Genomic DNA, 17571 nt, shown 5'->3' with positions numbered 1-17571 from the left:
CTTTGGCATCCTCACGCGCCCTCCTCCATCCCACTGCATCCTCCTGCATATCCTGCATCCTTACACAGCCTTCCACACCCTACTGTGCTGCCTCGCACCCTGCTGTGCCCTCCTGCACCCTCCTCAATGCCACATTGCATTTGCTGCCTCCAGCCCCTGTGCCCCCACTGGAACAGACCATCACAGGCCATCACAGCACGACCAGAATCCAAAAATCCTCCTTTTCCAACCCTCTGCACCAGCTACACCTCCAGGCCTGTTCCCACTTGGCTTTTGGGACGCAGAGCTGTCATCCTGGGAGCTGCAATGGGAAACGGGCAGGGGGGAATGGACTCGGCTGTCTCCTGGTGCAGGGGCTTTTGAGGAAGAAAAGAGAAGAGCCTAAAATATTGCTGCCTTCTCCTTTTTTTTTTCCTCCCTGTTGTCAGAAAAATTAATCCACAAACACCAGAGGTTTATGTCCAAAAAGGAGACAGAGGAGTCCTGTAACTTGGATCAAATAAAGGGAGAGGCCATGGGGTACTTCCCCTGGGGTCTCTCAAATTTTTAAGGGATACAGACTCCTTTTTATCCTAATTTCCCGGCTGCGTTTCCCTCTCTCTTCCCCCATCGGCTGGGGTACTTGAGAGCTACAGACTTCCCGAAACACCTAACCCCAAAGACCCCCTTCTAAGGCATACCCCCACCTCCTGCTTCTCTTTTTGTGTCTCTGTTCTTTTTCTCTAAACCCAGAGATTTAGCACACTCCTGAGCGAGTCACAGTCTGTGTCAATTATTGGAATTCCCATGGAATTTATGGTTTCTCCCCTCTCTGTATCTGGACTCCTCTACCATCAGGCCCACAGTTTGTGTGTAAAGACGCCTCCTTCTCACTCCTTTCACTGTCACGCATTCCTATCACGTGCCTGGCTGGGATCCCAAGGAGGAAAAGCTTAAACTCTGAATTAGGATGGTCCTGGATCTTGTTTAATCACCACAAATTTGTCTGCATTTCAGAACGGCCCATCAGGCATCAGCCAGACCCAGAGCAATTGCTCTGAGTCTGGTCTGGCCACGCACATCCCCAAGAGTTATTTAATTTTAATGCAGCGGATTCCTGACGCCACTGGACTTTTTGCTTATGCCAGCAGATATAATAATATCAGCTACTACATCCTCATGCCCAGTGGTGAAAGGTGAAATAAGATCATTTTGAGCACAGATTTCTCTCCCTCTTTTTTATTCCAGAATTGTTAATTCATCAGCAGTGGATCTGGCTCCTGCGTGGGGAATGGGAGATCTCAGGTTGCTCGGCCGCAGATTCTCGAGTGACTTGTAAATTTCATTTCATTCACTGGCTCCACAACCAGATTTCCCATCTTCCTCAATTAAAAGGTGAAATGGTGGGAGAAGGACTTGCCGTTATTGTTTCTGAAAGGCCTCAGTGCTGGGCTTTGCTCTCAGCCCGTGCCCCAGCTCTGCTCATCAGTCATTCCATCAGGAAGGATTTATGGCCGGATGCGCCGAGGGGCAAGGTAGGATTGCAAAGTCAAGGGCGCTCTCCTCTGCAGGCTTCCTCCTCTGCCCTTGAGCGTGTCCCTGCCTGCCTTTATTTCTCCTGCAGCCTTTTGTGTGCCGGAGCACGACAATCACCAGCCACCGCCGCTGCCATTGCAGGGATCCGGGAATTGCATGGCCACGGATGTGCTTCCCCAAAATAGTCACTGCTGTGGGAATTCCCTCCTCCATCCCCCCGTCGGTTGATCATCGAGGTCTCTTGTTCATCTGGGCTTTCTTGTGACACAAACACTGAGTTTTCCCAGGGAGCAGGCAGGGATAGCCCTGCTGCCAGCTGAGATCTTGAGGCACAGCTCTAACACATCAACGGTGACATCCTCGATTTCTGGATAACTCCCTTCCCTACAAGGAACTTTATCCATATCCCACTGCTTTTAAGACAAGAGAATTATGTCCTTCATTAATTTAAAGTCTGAGCCCTCTAGGTTTAAAAAGATCCTTGAAGAAATACCAACTGTCTTCCAACCCCTTAATTCCTCGCTGTGATAATAAATCTTGTTCCTTTTCCATCAGAGAACAAATAAACAGGGGAGAGTCTCCCCAGAGCCAAAGACTTACTGGGATCTTAAAATCAAGGTAGGAGAAGTATCACTGACTTCTTCGGGGGATCCTGGGGATGGGGAGGTGGCTCAGCCCACCCAGCCCTGTGGGTATTCTCCCTCTTATGCGGTCCAACAAAAAACTTCTGAGTCAAAGTTGAAATGGAATTTAACACAATTACATTTGTAAATTAAATGCAGCAGGGTAATGGTGCCATTTGCCTCCTCTTCCTTTAGTTCCGAGCAATCCATCCACAGGTAAACCTGTTGGTAAAAAAAAAAAAAAAAAAAACCAACGGACACAGGAGGAGTGACAGGAGTATCCTTTGGCCTTTTTGTCCCCTAAAATAGATTGATTCATTTTCTCAGGATCAATAAATTTCAGAGCAGTCATTCCCAATGAAGATCTATTAATCCAGGAGACCCTGCTATATAATTAAAATCCAGAGAGTCTGAAGGTTTGGGGAACAAGCTGGGAAGACCCCAGGGCTCTTTGGCATTCCTTAAAGCCTTTGGATTTAATAAGTGGGCAGGCAGGGACGGCGGAGAGTGTCTGATTCTCTGTGCCTGGTGTTTAAACCCGCATTTGGCCTAAGGCTCAGCAACCCAAGTCTTGAGGAGATCAATTAATTTCTGCACGGTGCAGGGCCATCAGAGAGCAGCTGTCCCTTGGGCAGAAAAACAGAGATGGAGGAGGGAGTTAAAGGCAGTAAAATCCAGAGTGCCAGATGCTGGGAGAGCTTAGGAAAGGCCTGGTGCCATTTGCAGCCCGTGCCTGGCTGGTGTTCTGTGTTCCTGCAGGTGTTGGATGCCAGCTGCAGCCCCAGTTAAACATCACCTGTGTACTGCCCGTGAGAGCAGCCCAGGGATGGCAGTGTTCCGGTCAGGGCAGGTGACTCAGGCTGGGGACATCATCCCTCCCTGCCTGCAGTGGGGCTCTCGGCAAAACACAGGCAAAACGGGGGTGTCCAAACCCCAGAGATCGAGGTCATGAAAACACAAGGGCCTTCGGTGATTGTGTGGTGTTTTCTCTCGGTGCGTGATTAAGCAGCAGGTGGCCCAAATAAAATCTTGAGGACACAAGCCCAGGAACTCCAACTCATGCTTTGATTTAGCAAACTGCTTTAAGCCAGCCTCTGTCTTCAGTCCCTGAGTAACTTCACTGATTTCTCTTAAAATTAGGAGTGGTTTAAAGGCTGTGCTTAATTAGCATGGACCCATGACTGCTGTGCAAAGTACAAAGTGAAGGGACGGTGCTTCCAGCGAACCACAGCTCCGTCGCCCTCAGCTGCGCGGAATTAACATTACCCTCCTGAGGAAGAGGTAAAGTCCTGCCCTGAATCAGGGCAAACTGCCTAGATCTGAAATACCAACATTCTAAGCTCTTAAAGTGCTGCTGTTGGGGACTCTTGCTGCGTTTTCTCTTTCTGCCGGATGCCAGGAGGGGACTTCGGGGCAGACAGAACTCCGTAGGTATGGCTGTGGCTGCCTGCAGCATTTGAATCCAGTTCTGCTACCTCGTAGCATCTTCTGGGCTCTGCATCTGCTTCCTGAGATGTAGAGGCTGCTTGAGTATTCCCGGGATCCCTTGGCATTCTGGAAGCTGTAACTACGTAATTAGTAACCACCGAGGTGTGTAAAGGCTAAGGCTCGGCTCTGCGGCCCCAGGATCTCGGTGGGACTGAGCCTCCCGAAGCTGCCCGCTGGGTTTTACCCCCCGAGACGGGCCCGGCTGCGCTGCCAGGGCGGGCGGGCGGGCGGTAGCGGAGGCGGCGCCGACCATCCCTCGCCTTTCCCCGCCTTCCCCTTCGCCCGGCCCCGCAGCTCCGGCCTGGAAGGCGCTGGGAGCTGCTGCTGCGGGGCTTGCCGGCGGTAAGGAGCGGAGGTGGCTGCGGGGGAAAAGGCTCCTCTGAGCGCACAGAAAGCAGCGGGAGGATTCTTCCAGAAAGCGCTTTGGCAGCGCTGCTGTTCCCTGCTGGGAGCTCCAGCCCTGAGCCGGTTGAGCATCTCTTCCTGCACGAAGGCATGATAAACCTTCATCTCCCGATGCATCTGTGTATCGCTCGATAAACTCGCTGCGGGCACACGAGTGGGTGCCCTTCCCTGGGAAAGGAGGCACGGAGCCCTCCGGCAGTGCTCGGGGTCGGTGCCCAGCCTCGGACAGCGCCTGCCCGGGCAGCCACACAAACAGGATACGGCCGGGAGCCTTCCGGGGCGGTGCGAAGGGCCGGGGCTCCGGGGCGTGGAGTGGGCAGCGCCGTGCCCCGGGAGCTTCCCTGGCTCCTGGCGCCGAGCTCCGCCCAAGGGCTCTCTTCGCCTGCACGCGTGGTGATGGCTTCGGTGGATTAAGTGGCTTCTGGGTGGGAAGGGCCAAAAAATAGCAGATGGTTCAGAAAGCGCAAGGTGGAGTTGTGACACTGTTGCTAATACTTGGAAATGGATTTCCTTCCAAAAAAATTCCAACCAACGATACCCGCCATGTTGGTTTTTCCGCTTCACTGCTCAGTGAATTATTTGAGAAAACAGCCAGGCGGGTGGAGGAAGCAGAGGAGTCAAACAGTCCTTACGGAGTGTGTAAAAACCTGGAAAGCTTTTCGTGTTGGACAGCGCTGGTTTGCTCCTGTGATTAGCTTAGGGCTGTGGGAGGGATTCCTGGAGAGCAGGTTCACGCTCCCTTGCTGGAGCCTCACGGGCAAAGTCCTCCCCGTGGCCCCGCCGGGAACTGAAGGCTTCAGTGCCTGCGCTCTCGGGCTAAGGAGGTGGCAGGAATTCGGTCCCGTGTGACATCCCCGGCTTGCTGCTTCCTCCCAGGTGCCAGGTCAGCCAAGCATGGCCACCCAGATGTTCGAGGGCAGAGGGCATGCGGCCGTCTACCAGAAATACAGGTTTGCACCGGGCAAAGAGCTGCAGCAGACCATCCTCTCCTACCTGCAGGAGAAGGTGAGTGGGGTACGGCCAGGCTGGAGGAAAAAATCCAAGGAGTGTTTAACTGTGGGTGGCGGTGTTTACCTTGCTGGGAGTGTCACCTCGGTTGGTTCCTCAGGGAAAGACAAAAGCAGCAGGGCTCCAGGCCAGATGGGGGCACAGAAGAGACTTTCTGCAGGTTCTGCCATGCCAAGGCTGTTCCTGAATGGGCGCTGGGGAAAGGAATGGCGTAAAAGCACAGGAATTGGGTGGCTGCCCACTGAGACACATCCGCTCCTCCCCACAGAAAGCAATCCCTGCGGAGCTGGCGGTGGATGTTGGCTGTGGCTCTGGACAAGGCACCCACTTCCTTGGGCAGCACTTCAAGAAGGTGGTGGGGACTGACATCAGCGAAGCGCAGGTCCAGGAGGCCAAGGACACCCCCTGCATGCCCAACATCTCCTACCTGTGAGTGTCAGGACAGCACACTAAGCCAAAGGCAGGATTCAGCTCCTCACGTGGAGGTGGTGGTTTGTGAGTATGACTATTGTAAGAGCCAGCTGGCACCAAAGATTCCATTTGCCGTCAACAGGCACTAGACTTCCAGAAGGCGCGGTTTTGCATCCCAGACCATCAAACAATACGCGCTGACTCCGCGTCCCGCTCTGCAATTCCCACCTCACGCGTGGCCCTTTCCCTTGCAGCGCGTGCCCTGCGGAGGAGCTGCCGTTCCAGGACGGCTCCGTGGACGTGCTGACTTCCTTCACGGCGGCGCACTGGTTCGACATCGAGCGGTTCGTGAGGGAGGCCCGGCGCGTGCTGAGGCCGGGCGGCTGCGTGGCCATCAGCACCTACACCGTGGACATGAGCCTGCGCTACGGAGACTGCTCCGAAAAACTCACCGGGGTCTTCAGGGAGGTCAGCTGGTAGAACCTCAGGGCCGGGGGAAATGCGTAGCGCTTGGATGCAGAGAGGAAAGATTGAGGAATCCTAATGCGGAATGGGGAAAAGGGATGGTAAATGCAGGGATAAGGCTGAGGCAGGATTTAGAGACTCCCACACGTGGATCATGAGGAGAGGAGCAGACTCTGGTGGGGGTGAGAAGGGTGCCAGGGCAGATCTGGGAGCTGGTATTGTCCAGGAGACTTTTCCTGTTGCCCTGATCGCAGTGAAAAGAATGGGAAGTAGAAACTGTAGGGAAGTAGTCCTTTTTTTTAGGAGTCTTTCTGGACAAAGGGTGTTTTAACAATTGGATAAAAGGGGACTTCCCACTATGAGTAAGAGCTGTGTAGGGAGGACAGGAGCCTTATTTCTATAATAGGATCCTTGAATTCTTGACATTAAGCAAGATTTTGGTGTATTTTAATGCAACAAGTCTTTTTTTTAAAAAAAAAAAGGACATATATGAACATATCAGATGCAGGCCCAAATGTGAGTTAAGTGGCATCTGAGAACTTCAAGTGGATTTGTGTTTATTTTTAATATACCATCTTTACAGTGCTGGGACAAGATTTTAGAATACTCACATAATAGAATAAAACATGTCTTGGACGACTACAAAGAGATCTTTGAGGCCTTGCCATTCCCAGACAAGAAGAGGTGAGCAGAATGACCTTTGGACGGTGTCAGATATTTTATCCACCACCTTGTCTGCCTATTGTCTGTGTTCCCCTGCCTTTGAGATTTAACTTGCCAATGCTCCTTTCTTGCCTGTGTCCCTTGTAGAGTCACTGATATCTATGACCAAATTCCCATGACTGTTGAGGGTGTGGTTGGTTACATGGAGTCTGCCTCTCCATATCAAACCTTTAAGAAGAAGGACCCTAAAGCTGCAACATCCCTCCTGCAAGAGACTGAAAAGAGGTGAGAAAACCGCTTGGGAAAACAAGCAGGATGTGGAGGACCTGTGCTATATACTGCAATCAGAGAGAGGTTGTGCAGACCCCTTCAAAGCTGCAAGTGTGCAGGGATGTGCTCCCTCCTTTCCCCCAGGGGTGGATGCTTGACAGGGGTTAAACAACAGATCCTTAAATTTTAAGCCTGTGTAGCAGTAGGATGTGCTCGCACCGATGTATCCATGAAACCTCTGAGGTGAAACTATGCCGAGTTTCTTTGCCTCGCTTTTAATTGGCAAAGGGCATGAAAAATGTTGGTGGTTGCATCTTCACCCATCTGTTTGAGCCCCAACAGGGCTCAAGGGCCTGCTGGGAAGGGCTGCCTGCTCATTTATTCACTGACCAGAACAAGCCTCGTGCAGCAGGCTGGAAGCATTTCCACTCTGTGCTCTGGGTGGAAGAGATCTGTCTCTGGTTGTGGGTGTTGCCCCACGTGAGCTGGGGGCTGTCTGGGCAGGGTGAGACCCTTCCTCTGCTTGTCCTTTCAGGATGCTGGAGACAATGGGAGTTTCCTCCCGTGAGACCCCCGTGGAGTTCTGGGTGAGACACGTCTGTCTGCTGGGGTGCAAGGGGTGCTGAGAGAGCAAACCCTTCCGATCTGATGCTGCAGTGGAAGGAGAAGGTGGATTTGTTCCCTAAAACCCTGCTTGTAACTGCTCTTAATCCTTGGGAATATTGGTGCTGATTTTGCTGATTGAAATTTTGGTGTCCTGTGGAAAGCAGACGGGGTTTTATGCCCCTCAGGTTCCTGTCCACCTTGGTCCTGTGGTCTGCCCAGTGCCGCTCCCTCGGCACTGCAAGTGTCCCGCTGTGGACTGCTGGTTTAGTAATGTGGGGAAGAGAATCACAGGAACAGCTGAGAAACTCACTGCATTTCTTACACAATAATATTAAAAATCAAGCTGAGAAAATGTTGCCTGTGGTTCCTGTTTTACAAAGAGGCTGTGGAGCACCCACTGGCATGGGAATAGCTGTGTTACGTTGCCCCTGAGTGTCCTGATGCCCTTAGTGCCCCTCTGCTCCGTGAGGAGGGTGGGGTTTGGGTAGGAAGGGCCATTGACCCTTTTCCCTGCCCCAGCTAAGCAAGGAGCTGTGCGCTGTCTTGGAAGGCTGCCCTGGAAATGGGCTGCTCTCAGCCACACTGTGCCCCCATCCCTGGTGCCTTGCTGACTGGTGCAGGTATCAGCCCCTTACCTGCCCCAGGAGTGCCTTGGCCCTAGTGAGGCTCCTTAGAACAGCTCAGGAGCCTTCACGGGATCACCGCTGAAGGAGGTTTGTGCCCCATCACCCACGCACACTCTAAAGGGAAGATTAGAGGCTGCATTTTTTGGGAGGGGCAATGGGAGACATGAGGACTCAAAGCTCTGGCACGGGTCACCTCCTGTTTGCCTTCTGGGTATTTCAAATCCAGACCCACCCTCTGCAGGGATCTTTCCCTTTCCTGTAATTCCTGTCCTTGGCAAGAAAGCCTCCCTGACACCATGGGAAAGGCTGTGCCCTCACTCTGTTCGTCAGTGCATTATTAAGAAAGGTGAAATGCCACCTCTGCTCCTGGCCCCCGAGAGCGGGGCTGGAGGTACTTCTGCTGAGGTCCTGGGCTCTCAGGGTCCTGACCGAGCTCCCCTCACCTTGCCCAGGGTGGGGAGCAAAGGCTTTACCCCCACTTGGTCCCTCAGGAAGGGGCTGGGGTCTCGGGAGGACAGCGATGGCGTGGGACGCCCATCATGGATAGGAGGCTGGCCTCTGTGTCCGCAGCCAGGTGCTGGAGCAGCAATACTGGACCAGGCCCTGCTGTCCCTGGCTGAGGGGCTGGGTTTGGGCCAGCAGCAGCTGTCAGGCGTCCCTTGCTGGGTGAGCACGAGGGGTCACTCCTGGCCGGGACGGCACTGGGTGGCACCGCTGCTGCGATGCCGATGGCCTCTCTGCCTGCCTGGGCTGGGGAAGCCCCAGCGCTGCTGGCAGGGCTGGGCCCTGTGAGGGGCATCCCTGCAGACATTCCAGGGCGGGGAGGCGTCCCCCAGAAGGGGACATCCTGTGTCCCTACAGCGCTGGCAAAAAGGCTCTAGGGAAAAAGCGTTTGGGTTTTTTTCCCCTCACTTTCGGTTTAAAACAAGTTTAAGTCTGCTCGCTAATTACATCTCTAATTTAACAAAAGCCCGTTCCCTCCTTGCACCAGCATGGTGCAGCGGGTGCCCAGCCATGCTGTCAGAGCAGGGATTGCATCACCACCGTGCAGAGTGGTGCAGTGGAGCAGCCATTGCAATGGCTGCTGCAGCTCGCACCTGTTGGGAGGTGCTGAAGGGTTCTGGGGGAGGGAGTGGGGCTGGGGGCACCTTGGTGGCACCGACACCCTGGCACAGTGACGGCTGATGAGCACAGCCCACCTGATGCCCCCTGCCCTGGCACCATCACCGTGGGCAGGGTTCCCACACAGCACCCGGGGGTTTATTTTTAAACCTGGCTTTTTTGGGGCATGCTTTCTGTTCTATCTTCTCTACCCAGATTTCAGACAGTTAAGCAGGGGTCACTTCCTCCCAGACAAGCCCGCTGGGGTCAGGAGCCACCTGGGCTCATCCTTTCCCACTCCAGTGGCGTGGATTGTGGCAAAGGCTTTCCCACGCTCGCTCGTGCCATGCAGGAACCTGTGACTCACCACAGAGCAATTGCCTCACCCGGTGCTGATGCCAGCCCTGGCCAGTCAGGTTTCACTTTCCTTCTCACACCTGGAAATCCCACACCTGGAATTTCTTGCTCCAAGTAAGCTTGAGTGATCTCAGCCTCCAGGCTGGATGAACCCAAGGAAGGGTCTGCATCATCACCATCTGCGCTGCTCTCCTGGCACAGCACCACTGGCAGCTGGGACTGAAATGATGATTGTGGCGGGTCCCCAGCGTCCTGTAGACTCTGTTGGGCACAGTGTGATGTCCCCAGCCCGTGCTGACTTTGGGGAACTCTCCACTGCCAGGGCAGGAGGTGGCACTGGCAGAGTTTTGAGGAGCTCTGGTGAATGCAGCCATGCTTTGCTGGCTGGGCTATGGCGGAGCGTGACTGCTGGGCACGACACACCAAAGCCCAGGATGGCAACGCCCCATCCCGTTAAGAAAAAGCCCTTGCTGCTGCTCAGCCAGGCCCCTGGGGGCTCAGCTGTGGCTGGGGGTGGCACAAATATCTGAGCAAGGTGCTCAGAGAGATCCTCACGCCTCCATCCCAGCCACGCTGAGCGCTGGGGGCTGCGCTCACAGCCCGGCTTTGCCCCACAGCTTTAGCTTGTCTTTGGTGCCTCTGAATTTCGTTTTGCCTGTGTGAAGAGACGAGGTTTCGCTTTACTTCTCCAAACAGAAATGACATCTGGGAGAGAGAAGCCACAGCGATGGGAAACAGGAGCCAAAGCTGTCCCATGAGAATGTGATGCTGCTCTGTGACCCGACGGCTGACCCGAAAGTGTCTTGGCAGGGATCGGTGGTGTGGGACCGTGGTTGGACCCCTTTCTCACTTTACATCTGTTGGGATTTTCTGCTAAGGTGCCCTCTACTCCAGCTGAGCTGTGCCAGTTTGGATGACAGAAGTGGACTTCTTTATGCTGGTTTGGACTTGTATTTCACAGCTATATTGATCATTAATTTTGTTGTGTTGAATAAAAATTAATCTCCTGTGGGTTTCTTTAATGGGAGAGAAAGGAAAGACAGAGCCATTGTCCTGGTCACCAAACGGGCAGACAAGAGACCCCAGCCCACACCAGGGCTCAGGCTTTTAATTACTGACCACGTTTTGCTGTCCTGGCTTTTCTCCAAGCCATCTCTGCATCCAGTTTGGACAAAGTGGAACGAGCCACTCTCCAGCCCATGCTGCCCCCTCCCATTCTTCATCTCCACTGTGGCTTTCCAGGAAAGATCTGAGCAAGAGAAGGGCTCGAAAAGGGCTCAAGAAGGGCTGGATGGACCCTGTGAGTCAACAGCTGGTCCTGCTCGACTTCTTTATTAATGATCTGGATGATGAGGCCCAGGGGACCCCCGCTGTACCAAGCTCAGTGGTGACACCAAACTGGGAGGAGTGGATGACCCAGCAGGAGATTGTGCTGCTGTCCACAGGGACCTCAAAAAGCTGGAGAAGTGGGCTGGTGGCAACCTCTGAAGCTCAGCAAGGGGAAGGGCAAAGTCTTGCACCTGAGGAGGAACAGCCCCAGGCACCAGGACATGCTGGAGCTGCCCAGAGAGAGTCAAACAGGGCAGAAAAGGACCTGGAGGTTCTGGTGGGTGCCAGGTTAAACATGAGCCAGGAAAGTGTCCTGGTGGGAAAGAAGGTGAATGGTATCCAGGGCTGCACTGGGAGGCATTTCCAGAAGGCTGAGGAAGGTGATTTCTCCCCTCTCCTCAGCACTAGTGAGGCCACCCCTGAAATGCTGGGTCCAGTTTTGGGCTCCTCAGTGGGGGAGAGACATGGCAGGGACTGGAGGGAGTGCAATCAAGGTCATGAAGATGATGGACAGGAACATCTCTCCCATGAGGAAAGGCTGAGAGAGGACGCTCAGGGGCTCATGGCGGTGTGACAGCACTGCACAAGCTGAAACAGGCGAAGTCCATCTGAACACAAGAAGAACAAGGAGGCTGTGAAGTGTCCACTCCATCCTTGAAGATTCTCAAAACCGGTCACTGTCCTGGGCCGCCCGTGCCAGCTGATCCTGCCAGAGCAAGGGTTGGACTGGATGATGTTCAGAGGTCCCAGCCCACCTCCATGCCACTCTGCTCACCCACAGGTGTACTTTTATACATGCTTCCACAAGAACTTATTTTCTGGGACCCTTTGAAATCAGCACTTTAGTTCCAAATACGAACATTAAAAATTGGCTCCTCCTGGAGTGTTCTGTGGCCGCCGTGCACAGCCCTGCAAAGTGCATTTATGCCTTCTGCTTTCTTACTGCCTTTGCTTCTTAGATCCAGGTATTGCCCTAATTTTTTATATTTAATGCTTGATGAACCCATGAGAGTAAAAGTGACCAAAGGAGGTTCCCGTGAGAGAGGGACAGTTTGCTGAGAGGCACTGTTCCAGCTGTCAGCAGAGGGATGTCAACACACCCTATTTTGTGTCTCCAGGCTGAACAGGGAGAAACCCCAGCCAGCTCCATTGTCCTGTACGGTGGCAGCCCTGCTCATCTTCATCTCCCTCCACAACTCCATGTCCCACCTGGAAAACTTCAGGTGGAAATGCTGCTTTCACCTTTTTTCCTGCTTTGGTGGTGAGCCTGTGCCATGCCCACCCCTGGCTGCTGCTAATGCCCCCTCCCCACCACAGCCTTTCCCACAGGGAAACTGAGGCTGGAACTCCAGCTATGACTCCTGAGGCACCAAAGCCCTCCTGTCCCCGTGAACCTGTTGTCCCCAGGTGTCTCCTGCAGCTTTCAGCAGGGGTGGGGCTGGTGTCCCCCCCACTCACCAGCCACAGCCTGGCAGCAGCGTCCCCCCCCAGCCCCAGCATCCCCCGGCATGAGGCGGAGCAGGCAGCGGGGCTACAGGCAGCAGGGCAGGTAACAGAGAGGAGATTCCCTGCACCACTTTCATTTTCTTGTTCCAGCTCTATCAGCCCTGGGTTTTCCTACGAATATGAAAGCACCAAGCAGGAATAAAAGGCTGGAGATGGAGCAGCAAGACAGCCACAGCGAGCAAGGCAAAGCAGATCCTCGGGACAGCCAGCAGCTCAGCGGCTCCACATCTGAACAAGGCACCTGTGGCACCTGTCAGGCACGTCTGCACCTGAGATTTCGAATCCTGCCCGGAGTGCTCTGGTTCATCCTCTCTGCATCTTGCACCGCAGCCTCCTCACCCCATTGTAATCCAACGCCGACTGTCAAGCTTTCATCACCAAAATGTTGCGCCTCAGCCTCACCCCACTGCTCGTGCTGGTGCTGGGGGTCAGCCTGGGGGCTGCCTTTCCCCAAGAGACCCTGAGGAAGGGCTGCAGGCTGTCCAAGTACCGGATCATTGTACCCGAGAAGCAGAAGGCTGTGGACAGGATGAGACAAGAGTTTGTGAGTACTACTGGCAACAGGGGGCTGTGGGCTGGCAGGGGGGCAAGGCAGAGGGGGATGCTGAATTCAAGACCTGAGTGACAAGGTGCATGTTTTCTGCAGCAGTTCGGGGATGAGTAAAGTGTTTTCCACGGGTGTTTGGGGACATGAAGGATGCTGGGCCAAATTTCATCCTGATTTCAGACCTCTCAAGGCTGGCCGGGGTTGTACAACATTGCCAGAAGTCACGATGAGAGTTTTTCAGTCTCTCTTGTTTTATGCCTGCAGGAGAACCACAAATGCAACACCAGGCTCTTCCACCGGAAATGGAACGCAGTAGACCTGCCGGTAAGAGTGAGGCGATGCTGTAAAAAGGGGGCAACACCTCTTCTGTCAGCGGGGTCCACCTCCACCCGCACCCCCGGGCAGGTCTTCGAGACCCCCATCCTTCAGCCCCGGTGCTTCGGGTCCCTAACCCAGCACTCTCCCATCCACAGATGTCCGACCGAGTGGTGCTGGTGGCGGCCGAGCTGAACCTCACCACTGCCATGCTGGAGCTCCCCGCTGCCCCCAGCTTCGCCGAGGTGTGCCGGCAGCCCCTGGAATTCTTCACCCAGGCCCGGGAGGACGTGCGGGGCTGTGTGAGTGCCTCCCCCAGAGCCCTGCCCCGGGCCAGCTCAGCGGCCGCGCTGCGGGGCTGCTCCTTACCCGGCCGCTCTCCTTGCAGGTGGATCCCTCGCACCAGCCCTCGGGCAGGCTGAGGCACTGGCTGCACAAGCTGCAGGCGGCCACGAGAACAGTAAGTCAGGCCGGCGGGGTGGCGGGTGTCGGGCTGGCAGCGCCCGCACGGCTGCGCCCCGCTGCAGAGCTGACCCAGCCCATCTCCCCGCCGCAGGACAGCCCCGAGAGCACGGCGTGCCTCCGGGCCACCACCATCCTCCGCGTCATGCAAGTGCTGGACAACCTGCGCTGCGCTGCCCTCCAGGACAAGTGCTAAAGCGCCCTCAGGCCCCGGCCCGCGGCACCGCGCCCCAGGCACGCCCCGAGAGCGGGGAAAAATCCACTGCGCTGCGCTGGTACTTCCCAGGGAACTTATTTAACCCCTTTTCTCACTTCCGCGAGCTGAAGAAACTTTTTTTTTTTTTTTTTAAGCCTTTTAAGTTATTGGCTCGGGATAAGGCAAAGTAATGCCCTTCCTGAAAGAATGTGAATATGCGTGTTTACAGGGTATCTTTGGGGTTTTTTTTTATTCTTAAAATGTATGTAAGGAAATCTATTTTTTTAACCTGCTATTTATTAAAGAGTATATTCTGCATACTTGCCTGCATAAATTATTTTTATGTGCTATTTAACATGAAAACTAAAGTAGTTAACTGCCATAGGCAGATGAGCTGCCATCACGTGTTTCCTGCAGTACCACCGCCTGCACATCCTTGCAAGGACATTGCCCAAAAGGAACCTCGCTGCGTTTAACCTGGGGACGGGGAGAGGGAAAAAGCCTGGATGATGGCGTTTTTGGATAGATTCTGTCGCCTGGCCGTGCCCCAGGCGCTACCCACGGGCCCCTATCTAAAGTCAGCAGCAGCGCCCCAGGCAATGAAAACTCATCCAAAGGGAAACGCCCTTGGGCCGACACCTCCCTAGGGCAGGGAAAGCCCCGAAGGCGTGTTTGGAATTCCCTTTGGAATCCGGGCTTTGGCTACAGCGAGGCGCAGCTCTTCTCCCAAAGAGCCGGGCTGCAGGAACGCTTTGCTGAGGTCACAGCCCGGGCTCCCAGCCGGCAGATATCATCAGCATTCCCTTTGGGATCCCACCTCCTGGCCCCGCTCCCGGTGTCACTCTTCGCTTTTGAAGGCTGGCAAGAAATCCCTCTGGGACCTACCGACAGCCAACATCTGTGGGAAGAGGATGTTTTTAGGACATTTCTGTCCAAAGCTGCTGTGCTGGTGTTAAAAATAACTCTCTAGTATTGGCTTTCACATTTATGTATTAGCTTTCACATGTTGTTATTGATTGTAAGTATTCATCTATAGTGTAATTTATAACCCCTTTTAGCTGCTTGCTAACATGACGTAATTTCTCATTCTAAGTATGCACCATACAGCCCTTAGAAATAGTAGTAGGATGAATATGTTTTATCTATGTGTACACCGTATAGCTTATAGAAACAATGGTGTGATGAATGGATTGTACTGAAGCCCTTAGCAAAACACAAAATATTTCTGTGTAACTTAGAGAACTGTTATAAAGCTGTATGTTACCCACACCTGCTGACTGACCTGTCCAAGTGATAATATAACAGTGACACAAACCAGAGCACCGGAGGAGAATTAGGGAAGAACTTGCTGACTCCTCGTTATCGGGGAAGTGGGAAACAACAGGATGAAGCCACGAGAAGGAATAAAATATATTGACCTGATCTGCAAGGTGTCGTGCAGGTAAGTCAGAGTGAAAAAACTAAAACAAAAAAAAATGTTCCTACAACATCGAAAGCTCCCAAGAATGTTTGAATAATGCATGAAATTCATGAATATGTATGTACCTCAGTGAAGTAACAGTATATAGATAACACCGCCTTAATGTACTGCTGTGTTCATTGGCTGATGGCCAGGAACACCCCAGCGCTGGACATTGTCCTTTTTAATTTCCTTATTAAGCTTTGGGAAAGAAGTCTAAGAGTGAACTTTTGCTTTTCACGCTGCGTTATCCAAACGATGGATGTGGAGAGAAAAGCTTAAGGAGGGACGAAAGGGCTCTAAGCAGCAGTTCTGTGCTGGTTTAACTAGATTTCACAAGCTCAATTCCAATTTCATTTTGGGGAAGGGGTAGTGCTATCATTGCAGTGAATGTTTAGGATGCAAGCCTAGTGAGTTTTTCAGTATTTCAGTACTGAGTATTCCAGTAGCTGTCTGCCAAACTTCCCTTGTGTCAGGCCTCCAGCTTTGCCTTACCACACCTTCTAACCTGGGCGCTGCTTTCGTGGCTAAGTTTTGGTTCCATTATTTAGTGCAAGCCGCCAAATAGAAGGACTGAAGTTTGTTGCACCTATTTTACAGGTGGGAGGGTTGATTTAACAACTGAAAAATGCTGAAGTTTTGGGGCAGTCCAGTTACGATACCCAGGTGTTCACTCTCCATTATTAAATGCACCTTCACGATAATTTTTTACACAGATTCCATCTGATGGACTTGTGCTTCTGTATGATTGGTCTTTCATTTGATTAACTATTACATATTGAGTTTTTGGGCATACTGACCGTTCCATCTGAGTCACTAGTCTTCCACTCATCTGCTGCTGGAATGTACAAATAGTCGATTAATTTAAGCGGGCACCAAGGCAAACGCCGCAGCCTGGTTAAGCTCTCTGCTGCTGAAATCACCACGATAATTGCTGGTTTTTCTCCCTCTTAAGTGTGTTGTTGTTTGCCACAGACTCAGCGTAATTTATATTGCGGCCGAATCACCCCGCTTCCCACAGCAGTGTGAGGGGACAGTAAAAAATGGAATTTATTGGAAAAGGCTCGCCAGGAACGTGGTGGGCTCACTGTCCCTGGAGGTATTTAAGGAACGACCGCGGTCTGGGTGACATGATGAAGATCGGTCAAAGGTTGGATCTCAGAGATCATTCCTAGCCTTAACGATTCTGTGATTCCGTTTACAAAAGGTGAGAAAATTTGGCCCGGGGACAGATAACTCCAACGACACCAACTCCCCTCGGGCACCGCGTCACCCCGCTAGCGCTCAGTAAGCGCCCCCAATATGGCGGCGCCGCCTGAGGGGGCCCCGCGGCGGCAGCCCCAACATGGCGCCGCCCTCCCGGCGGGAACCGGCCTCCCCGTCGTCCCCGCCAAACTCTCGCGAGAGCCCAGGTGGGGCCGGGAAGTGCCCCCGCCGGGATCTCGCGAGATCTCGGCCGCGGGAGGAGGAGGAGGAGGAGGAGGAAGGGGAGGAAGGCGCAGGAAGGCGAGAAGAGGAGGAGGAGCCGCCGCCGCCGCTCCCCCGGGCCGGCGCCGGGGATGGTGTTGGCCGCGGCAGCCGGGCCCTGACGCCGCGCTCAGGTACGTGCGGGCTGTCCCCCCTCCCTCAGCCCCCGGCTTGGGCCTGGCCGCTGCCGCTGTCCCCACGTCTGCCGGCGCTCCAGGCCGCGGCTCCCGCTGCCCCGCCATCCCCGTGCCTTGCGCTGGGGCTTCCCTGCCTCCCGGGGCAGCCGGACAACTCCCGGGCTCCTGCTCCCTTCCTTAGAAACAAGCCCTGCACTTCTCCTTTTCCCCTCTGTCTCCTCGGTAAAGCTTTCCCGGCGGGTTGTGAGCGCTTTCTTGCTGTGTTTCATTGGAATTTGGGATACAGCCGAAGCGAGTGATTTATTTTCCGGAGTGGTCACGCTCCTTTTGGGTTTCTTGGTTGTCTAGGACGAGTTGTAAAGGTATTTAGGCATTTAATGCCTACCCAAATTAAATTTACTTGGAATCAGCGCCTGAACGATGGAGGTATTTTTGAGAGGAGAGCTGGTCTGCAGTTTACAGGTTTGGGTTGTTTTTCCTCTTTTGTTTTAATTTATGACCACGTCCATGACTTTCCAAACCCTCTCCCTCCCTCCTTTAGCAGCTGTTGTCTTTTCTTTCTCCAGGGGGAAAAAAACGGGCTGGTTTGTTCCGCTTGTTCTCTCTTTCTCCGGG

At 53.7% G+C, this 17571-nt stretch overlaps 3 protein-coding genes across 10 annotated transcripts in view; all 3 read left to right on the top strand.

Annotated features, from left to right (window-relative positions):
• The first annotated feature begins 3278 nt into the window (after window positions 1-3278).
• On the top strand, window positions 3279-7834 carry LOC136293092 (putative methyltransferase DDB_G0268948). Of its 6 annotated transcripts, none has more exons than XM_066189421.1 (7): window positions 3279-3419; window positions 4908-5036; window positions 5308-5468; window positions 5705-5918; window positions 6499-6599; window positions 6726-6863; window positions 7384-7834. In XM_066189421.1, exons 2-7 carry the CDS (start codon window positions 4926-4928, stop codon window positions 7472-7474), a joined length of 816 nt encoding a protein of 271 aa, XP_066045518.1. In that variant the 5' UTR covers window positions 3279-3419; window positions 4908-4925; the 3' UTR covers window positions 7475-7834. The 6 variants fall into 6 exon arrangements, with proteins under 6 accessions (XP_066045518.1, XP_066045517.1, XP_066045522.1 ...); XM_066189420.1 differs by lacking the exon at window positions 3279-3419 and adding an exon at window positions 3463-3569; XM_066189425.1 differs by lacking the exon at window positions 3279-3419 and adding an exon at window positions 3477-3565.
• A 4921-nt stretch (window positions 7835-12755) lies between these two features.
• LOC136293055 (interferon lambda-3-like) lies at window positions 12756-14158 on the top strand. The gene is made up of 5 exons (XM_066189311.1): window positions 12756-12917; window positions 13101-13244; window positions 13394-13543; window positions 13624-13695; window positions 13792-14158. Exons 1-5 carry the CDS (start codon window positions 12756-12758, stop codon window positions 13891-13893), a joined length of 630 nt encoding a protein of 209 aa, XP_066045408.1. The 3' UTR covers window positions 13894-14158.
• A 2662-nt stretch (window positions 14159-16820) lies between these two features.
• The window catches only part of UBE2F (ubiquitin conjugating enzyme E2 F (putative)), a 54050-nt gene continuing 53299 nt past the window's right edge, over window positions 16821-17571 (top strand). For all 3 annotated transcript variants that reach the window (XM_066189418.1, XM_066189419.1, XM_066189417.1), the window contains exon 1: window positions 16821-16953. The gene's annotated coding sequence lies outside the window, so the exon portion shown is untranslated. The remainder of the gene's footprint in view (window positions 16954-17571) is intronic.

The sequence above is a fragment of the Chamaea fasciata genome, unplaced genomic scaffold (assembly GCF_029207755.1).
Source record: "Chamaea fasciata isolate MVZ Bird 193981 ecotype frontalis unplaced genomic scaffold, bChaFas1.0.hap1 SCAF_8, whole genome shotgun sequence".
Lineage (NCBI taxonomy): Eukaryota > Metazoa > Chordata > Aves > Passeriformes > Sylviidae > Chamaea > Chamaea fasciata.
The sequence above is the reverse complement of the archived record's forward strand: the minus strand, read 5'-3'. Positions and strand labels throughout refer to the sequence as shown.

Excerpts from the sequence above, each read along its gene's own strand:
- LOC136293092 (XM_066189421.1), top strand. The coding sequence starts at position 4,926 with ATGGCCACCCAGATGTTCGAGGGCAGAGGGCATGCGGCCGTCTACCAG. Across the intron at positions 5,469-5,704 it reads ATGCCCAACATCTCCTACCT|CGCGTGCCCTGCGGAGGAGC; the intron begins GTGAGTGTCAGG and ends TTTCCCTTGCAG. Across the intron at positions 6,600-6,725 it reads CCATTCCCAGACAAGAAGAG|AGTCACTGATATCTATGACC; the intron begins GTGAGCAGAATG and ends TGTCCCTTGTAG.
- LOC136293055 (XM_066189311.1), top strand. The coding sequence starts at position 12,756 with ATGTTGCGCCTCAGCCTCACCCCACTGCTCGTGCTGGTGCTGGGGGTC. Across the intron at positions 13,544-13,623 it reads ACGTGCGGGGCTGTGTGAGT|GTGGATCCCTCGCACCAGCC; the intron begins GCCTCCCCCAGA and ends CTCTCCTTGCAG. Across the intron at positions 13,696-13,791 it reads TGCAGGCGGCCACGAGAACA|GACAGCCCCGAGAGCACGGC; the intron begins GTAAGTCAGGCC and ends TCCCCGCCGCAG.